We start from the raw sequence: 7,794 nt of genomic DNA, 5'->3' as shown, positions 1-7,794 counted from the left end.
TTTGTAATTAGTGTGGTTTCGTTATGTGTGGATAAGAGATATGAACGATAGACAGATGAATTGGCTTGTGGTTGGAGGTGGTGTGGGTCTAGAGAAGACGATGGAGTGGGGGTGTTGTGTAAGGGTTAGAGATAGGAAAGACAGATTGATTAGCAGACTTATGGTTGGGAACGACGCCGGAGAAGACGACCAATGGTGGGTGGAGGAATTAATGGAGGGAGGGGATAGAGGCATCTAAACGATGCAGTAAGGAGTGTATACATACAACCCACAAAATTCTATAATGATAATAATTATTAATAGAAAATACTTGGAGAGCAATATTGTCAATTCAACATGTTTTAACGGAATAAATAAACCGCAGTTAAGTATAGGAACAAAATCCACAAAAAGTATTTAAATTTAGACTATTGGTGCAAGTTGAAAACTTTTTGGACTTTATCTACAATTTTTTGCAAACAACAGGGACCAAATTTGCAATTTAGTCTCTGTTTTTTGTTTTTTTGTTTTTAATTATTTATTTATTTTTTTAATTTTGTTTTGAAGGGGATGTTTAGTTTACGTAAATTTAACTTCTCTAAATTCTGCACCAAACTGATAGTTACGATTTCGCAATCCAAAAAATCGTTAGGTTCATCGTCGTAATTACATCCAACTTCAAGCCCTAATTTCCAATTCCCCTATTCTCACACTCACAAACACTGCAGAGCCTTCCCTTTAAATTCAATGTATCCGTATAAGGCGTACGAAAGCGAGTTGATTTCGTTTTTGATTCGTCTCTTCTCTACCCTGCCGCAGTTTCAAATCAAATCTTGAGAACAAATCGAGAAAAACAACGCAAATCTCGAATTCCGAACTTATCTAATCGAGCTTTCAAGGTATATTCAAGAATCCCTACATTATTGAATCTTGTTTGTTTTTGCTATTCAGGTCCTCCATCTTGCATATCTTGCATTTTATGTTTCTCTTGGCTCCCTGCATGTTTTGATCCGCGATTCAGCGTCGACTTTATATGATTCGCGTATTGTATGTCGCGAAGATTGGGTTTTAAAACTTCGATTACTCCTGAGAGTAGCTTGATTATTCTCTGTACAACATTATATACCTAAAGCAATGGTCGGATTAGACACGTTGTTAACGAATGGTTTATCGAGTGATTCTTGTTTTGTTTCCTTCGAAATCACGAATAATGTAATTATTGTTGGTTAATTGTGCATATGGCGGTGGATGCTGGATCATTTCGACGGTAAAGATTGATGATGAAATTGAGTTATACTTGATTTAAGATCCGTTAGATTAGGTATTCATTTGATGACTAAGTTCCTTTAGATTTAATGACAATGATTAGCATGGAGTTGGGAAGATTCTTGAAGATACATCAGGGTGCTTTAAGTTTTAATTACATGCAGCTTGCTTACATCCAGCAAGATGGATCATTTACAAATGAAATTGGTCCCATGTCTGATCTGTACAAGTTTACAGGATGGAACTTGTCTCAACATGTCCTTTGTTTATTTTTCTTGTGCCAAAAAGATGGACTGCATTGATTGATACAGATCCAGTATATATTCTTAATTGAGGATTAAAATCCCAGAAATATTATGATTTGTAAAAGAAAAAAAGATATCAAATTTCCATTGCCAAGGGTGTGTAGGTCGTATATGATTCTTTTGAAACATTCCTAATGTGCTATTATTATAATAGTTTATAACCTGGAGATTTTGATTGCTCTTCTTAATGCTGCAGGTTTGTAATTGCAAAAATGGGGTCTAAACCAGTGGAGTATTTAATAGAGGCTTCATCAGGGGCACACTTTTCTGGATTTCACATGAATGGGATGCAGGCAAGAAATTCACAATTACAGGAAGGGCAGGCAACAACTTCAGTGACAGAAAATGTGCATAAGCAACCTTTTATTATTGGTATGTATGTAGCAAGAAAACATCCACAATGTACTTTGTTACTTATATGCTTTAGGTAAAACAAAGATTATCATTTTAATAAAATACTAGTGTATAGTAAATTCATCTTACCTTAATTCTGGATCTCATGCTTCATCATGATGTTTTAAATTAGTTAATATTTTGATAAACAACCAGGGGTTGCTGGAGGTGCAGCATCTGGGAAGACTACAGTTTGTGATATGATTATTGAGCAGCTTCATGATCAGCGTGTAGTACTTGTCAATCAGGTATCTTTTTCTTTGCTGATATCATCTTTTATTTATAATCTTGTTAATCTGTTCTTCGTTTTATGATATGAATCGATCCGTTTTACTATATTTTGTTTGAAGAAAAGCTGGTTTATCTATGGTTTTGTTGACAGGACTCATTCTATCATAATTTGACTCCTGAAGAACTTACAAGGGTCCATGAGTATAACTTTGATCATCCTGGCAAGTTTTGTGACTTTAACTTTGCTATTTTCTTAAAAAATAAATTTTCTAATCTGGTTTTGTTTTCTTGCTTCTTATTGTACTTTTCCAGATGCTTTTGATAATGAGAAGTTACTCTCAGTTGTGGAGATGTTGAAGCAGTGGAAAGCAGTGGATATTCCAAAATATGACTTCAGAAGTTACAAGAACAACATCTCTCGAAGGGTTAGTTAGTTCATTTAACATACACATTTCAAAATGTCATTTTTATAGCTTTTTGAGCATCTGATCTGTATATTTTATTTAACCTATGGCAGGTGAATCCTTCAGATGTGATAATTTTGGAAGGCATACTGATTTTTCATGATCCTCGTGTACGTGATTTGATGAACATGAAGATCTTTGTTGATACAGGTTCTATATATATAACATCAGCTCAATGCTCAATGCTTTAATGGATTTATCTTTTTTTACTTAATTGTTATTTTCAGTGCAGATGCTGATGTACGCCTGGCAAGGAGAATTAGGCGTGACACAGGTGAAAAGGGAAGAGATATTGGTATGGTTCTTGATCAGGTAAGTTCAAGATCCAAAATTTATATAAAAATTTATAGTTTCTTTTGAGGAACATTAAAGTGTTTGTTTAACTTATATTAATGCAGTACTCAAAGTTTGTGAAGCCTGCATTTGATGACTTCATACTTCCAACAAAAAAGTATGCTGACATCATCATCCCTCGTGGAGGAGACAATCATGTAGCAATTGATTTAATTGTCCAACATATTCGGACAAAACTTGGACAACATGATCTTTGTAAAATATATCCTAATTTATATGTCATTCACTCAACTTTTCAGGTACCATTTTCTTATAAAATATATATAATAATATAACCTTATTTGCATCTTTTTGTTTTCTTCATTGTTATATCTCTATATATATATATATTTTTCTTGTTGTGATGCAGATACGTGGCATGCATACACTGATACGTGATGCTCAAACAACAAAACATGATTTTGTGTTTTATGCAGATCGTTTGATCCGTTTGGTGAGTTGTATTTTCCAGGGATAGAAATGTCATTTTTTTTTACTGTTTATTTGGGAATAACTTTACTCCATTTAATCAGGTGGTGGAGCATGGTTTGGGACATTTACCATTTACAGAAAAGCAGGTGATAACTCCAACCGGTAAGCCTTTCTTAATTTTTTACCATGCAACCTTGAATTTATTCCCTAAATTATTATTATCATTTACTTGATGATTTGTGTAAAAATGCAGGATCTGTATACACAGGTGTAGATTTTTGTAAGAGATTATGTGGTGTTTCTGTTATTAGAAGGTATTTGTCCTATCTTCGAAACCATAATCATTTCAGATCATATTGTATTTATGAATTATGAGTTTTGGATTGTTTTGTACTTTGTAGTGGTGAGAGTATGGAAAATGCATTGAGAGCATGTTGTAAAGGTATCAAGATCGGAAAGATTCTTATTCATAGAGAAGGTGACAATGGGCAACAGGTTTGTTAGAATAGAGAGAGTGAAGTAAGGTTGCTATTTAAATTTGTATAATAATTTAAAACAACAAGACGTTTTATTTATTTATTTATTTATTATGCAGTTAATATATGAAAAACTGCCACAAGACATATCTGATAGGCACGTGTTGCTGTTGGATCCTATACTCGGAACAGGTTAGCTTTATACTTTTTTTTTTTTTTTTTTCACTTCTCATTTGTTGGGAATGTTTTGTGGTAATTGGAAGTAATTATAATTTGTTATGTTGACAGGTAATTCAGCTGTTCAGGCAATTTCTTTGCTTTTAAAGAAAGGTGTACCAGAGGCCAACATCATATTCCTGAATTTGATATCTGTAAGTCTAAAAGTCTAAGTCAAGTCAATGTTGACCAACCAATGAGAGTATGTTGTTGACTAATAAGGATAAATGTTTCAACAGGCACCACAAGGAGTGCATGTAGTGTGCAAGCAGTTTCCAAGGATAAAGATAGTGACATCAGAGATAGAGACAGGGTTGAATGATGAGTTCCGTGTGCTTCCTGGAATGGGAGAGTTTGGAGACAGATATTTTGGGACAGATGATGAATGAAGAAGATGTCATTGAATTATTTTCTGGTTTTGAGATCATATCGTTTTTGGGTTCCTTGACATATGTGGTGTTACAGTAATTGTGATTGTTTGTTTGTGAGTTCACTTGGCATAATGGATGGATGGATGGATGGGTTCGATAATCATAAATCATCATATGTTAGTTATAATATGCCTATGGTAGAGTAGACCTTCTTCTGCCTTGCCTTACTAAACCCTACACTAATAGATATAGATATATGATTCATAAATCTTTTAAACTATACTTGTTAAAATATGAAAACTGGAAAACATATGATGAGGTTAAATACATTATTTGTCGATTCTTATTCTAGTGGTTGTACCTTACTATAGACAATCATTTTTTTTTTCATATTTTGGTCCATTTTAAAACCAAATCTATCTTACAACTTGCTAAAAGTTCTTATAACTAATTACTAACAAATTTTAGTATCATGTTTAAAACAGGATAAATTGCATATAAAATACTCTAGTTTTTTCATTGTTTAACTATTAAAAGATTTTTTTTCTGGTTTCTAAGAGTGTTTTTTTTTGTCAAGTAATCCACTGTGAGTTGTTTATTTTAGAAATTCAAAGGTTTAGTGGTAAAAAAATTAAAAAAAAATAGAGCAAATTGCGTTATTGCAATCTATAGTAATTTTAATTAGGGATGAGCATTAGAACCGCCGGAACCGGAACTGGACCGGAACCGAACCGAAACCGGACCGGAACCGGAACCGGAATTGGTAATAGGTCCGGTTACCGGTTCTCCATTTTTATGAAAACCGGTCCCGGTTTGATATTTTTTTCAATTTTTAAAATGCCCATAACTCGCTCATATGAAGTCGAAATTATTTGATTTTTTTTCCAACATGTAATTTGGAGTTTGTAATTCATTTTTGACGGTACAAACATATGTTTTGGTTAGATATTGAATCAGACACATGCCCCGAAAGAAAGCATATCGATGTTGCGTTTTTTTATTTCAGCATTATTTTTTTGTTTTTTTGAATATGTCTCATTTTTTAAATGTGTATAACTCATTCATATGACGTCGGAATTACTTAATTTTTTTCCAGCATGTAATTTGATGTTTGTAGTTCATTTTAGACTATAAAAACACATATTTTGGTTATATATCGAATCAATTATAGACCCCGGAAGACAACATATCAATGCTGCGTTTTTTCTGTTTCAACATTTTTTATTTTTTTTGGAATCTGTCCCCGCTTTTAAAATGCGCATAACTCACTCATATGAAGTCGGTATTACTTGATTATTTTTTTATCATGTAATTTAGTGTTTGTACTTCAATTTAGAATGTAAAAAGTCATAATTTGGTTAAATATTGAATCATTTACAAGCTGCAGAAGATAACATATAATCTACAGTATTTCAACCGGTTCTACTTTAAAAAATAACCGAAAAACCGGGACCGGAACCGAAACCGGCACTAGAACCGGCGGTCCGGTTCCCGGTTCTTATAATATACGAAAACCGGTTCCGGTTCCAAAACTCATCCCTAATTTTAATACTAACATTTAAAGATTAGGCCGCGATTATTTCTAAGAGTGATCGGTATGGGCCAAAACGAGAAATAACGCGGGTGATGTGGTGGGGCGCAACGTTGTCTTAACGGGGAACACCCCCCCCCCCCCCCCCAAATCGTTGCATCTCGTCCTTCAATTCCCATACCAAGGCGCCGCTTTCAATCTCGCTTCACCGCCACTACAGTTTCCCAACTCACCTTACCTTCAACAAAATTTATTTGGTTAAAACCCAAATTTACAACAAAATTTTTTCTCTAGTTTTGCTTCGATGCAACAAACAACCAACCAACCATCACCTACAACACAACAATCGGTTGAAGTCGAAACGGGAGGTAGTAGAAGAGGGAAAGGCAAAGGAAAATCGAAAGAGAAATCGATAGCGGTTGAAACAGAAAGTGCAGACGTTCCACAATAGTGGACACCGGATGATGAATATGCTTTGACGGCGGCTTGGTGTGCTACTTCAAAAGACGAATCGGGGAAATGGAATGAAAAAAGGAGCTTATTAGGGGGCGGTGCTCGACAACTTTCACCCTATTTTAAAGAAAAATTCGTATCGCAACAATGACATGTTGAGCAACAAAAATGGGGTCAAATAACTAAGCGATGCAACAAATTCAACGATATTTACAACTGGCTTCAGGCGCAACAGCAAAGCGGAACCAACGACTTTGATTTGTTCAAATCTGCTAAGGAACAATATCGGGTAGAAATGGGACATGTTTTCGACTTTGAAAAATCATGGGAGTTATTGCGAGCGAATCCAAGGTGGAATAAAACGCCTACATCGTCGGAGGTTCAATCCAAAAGGTCTCGTAATTCTAGCTCAGTCGACGTGTCGGACGCACGGACTCACATCGACCTTAACGCCAACGACGATGAGATCCCGGATGATATCCAAGAGATATCCCCACCACGACGACTGCCCGGAAGCGACAAAGCGAGGAGCACTGCAAGGCATGTGGAGGAGGTGGAGACGAGAGCAAAAGAGGCGGTGGAAATGAGAGCGAAATTCGACGAACACTATTTATTAATAAAAGAAAAAAAATGAGTTGAAATGTCGTCATTTGGAGTTCCTGGAAAGGCAGGCACGAGAGAAGCTGGAGCAAAAAGAGAGGAAACTAATGACACATAAGTTGTCAATTTTTAAGACGAGCGAGGAGGGTTTAGCGTCTGTTGATCTAGCGGTGCTACAAGCGATGAAGGAACAAATTAGGAAGAAATATTTGGGTTAATTAGGATTGTTATGTGGTTTTAGTAGTAATTTGAATGATATTTTAGTTATGATTTTAGGTTTAAAATTATGTTTTTTTAAAATTGTAATCGTAATTTTAGATTTCAAATATTATATATTCTTCTTGTTTTTAAAATTTTATGTTTTATAAAATATATATTCATGTTAGTGATTAAAAAAATGCAAAAAAGAAAAAAAAAACGAAAAAGAAAAAAAACAAAAAAGTAAAAAAAACAAAAAAGTAAAAAAAAAAAAAAAACCAATCTCGAAAAAAAAAATATATTTATTTTCAAAATGTTGGTGTTGAATCTTGTTGCCCATTTTCCCATTTGATATTATAAGATCATTTGTTTATGTGGCTGTGAGACAACACAATTTAATGTTGGACCTTGTTGCTTACATCCAATGTTTTAAATAACATAAAAAAGATATTTAGATGGTTAAATAACCAAAATATAATGATTTTTACTTCTTATCTAAACAAAATACAAAAAATTATCATAAATAAAATATATAATATGTTGTCT

The 7,794-nt window shown here is 34.1% G+C and overlaps 1 protein-coding gene across 1 annotated transcript; it reads left to right on the top strand.

Annotated features, from left to right (window-relative positions):
* The first annotated feature begins 618 nt into the window (after nucleotides 1-618).
* Nucleotides 619-4,653, top strand: LOC145072783 (uridine kinase-like protein 4). The gene is made up of 15 exons (XM_079019257.1): nucleotides 619-878; nucleotides 1,747-1,922; nucleotides 2,100-2,191; nucleotides 2,326-2,395; nucleotides 2,487-2,599; nucleotides 2,692-2,788; nucleotides 2,871-2,950; nucleotides 3,037-3,231; nucleotides 3,342-3,425; nucleotides 3,505-3,565; nucleotides 3,657-3,717; nucleotides 3,805-3,898; nucleotides 3,999-4,071; nucleotides 4,168-4,250; nucleotides 4,335-4,653. The coding sequence occupies exons 2-15, from the start codon at nucleotides 1,763-1,765 to the stop codon at nucleotides 4,482-4,484; spliced, it is 1,413 nt and encodes a 470-aa protein (XP_078875383.1). The 5' UTR covers nucleotides 619-878; nucleotides 1,747-1,762; the 3' UTR covers nucleotides 4,485-4,653.
* Nucleotides 4,654-7,794: the final 3,141 nt, after the last annotated feature.

Source organism: Lactuca serriola, chromosome 9, assembly GCF_051521515.1.
Source record: "Lactuca serriola cultivar US96UC23 chromosome 9, Lser_US96UC23_V15, whole genome shotgun sequence".
NCBI classification, from domain to species: Eukaryota; Viridiplantae; Streptophyta; class Magnoliopsida; order Asterales; family Asteraceae; genus Lactuca; species Lactuca serriola.
This window is presented reverse-complemented; position numbering and strand designations above follow the sequence as displayed.

Coding starts and splice junctions, on each gene's coding strand:
- LOC145072783 (XM_079019257.1), top strand. CDS start 1,763: ATGGGGTCTAAACCAGTGGAGTATTTAATAGAGGCTTCATCAGGGGCA. Junction 2,951..3,036: donor TTGGTATGGTTCTTGATCAG/GTAAGTTCAAGA, acceptor ATATTAATGCAG/TACTCAAAGTTTGTGAAGCC. Junction 4,072..4,167: donor GGATCCTATACTCGGAACAG/GTTAGCTTTATA, acceptor TTATGTTGACAG/GTAATTCAGCTGTTCAGGCA.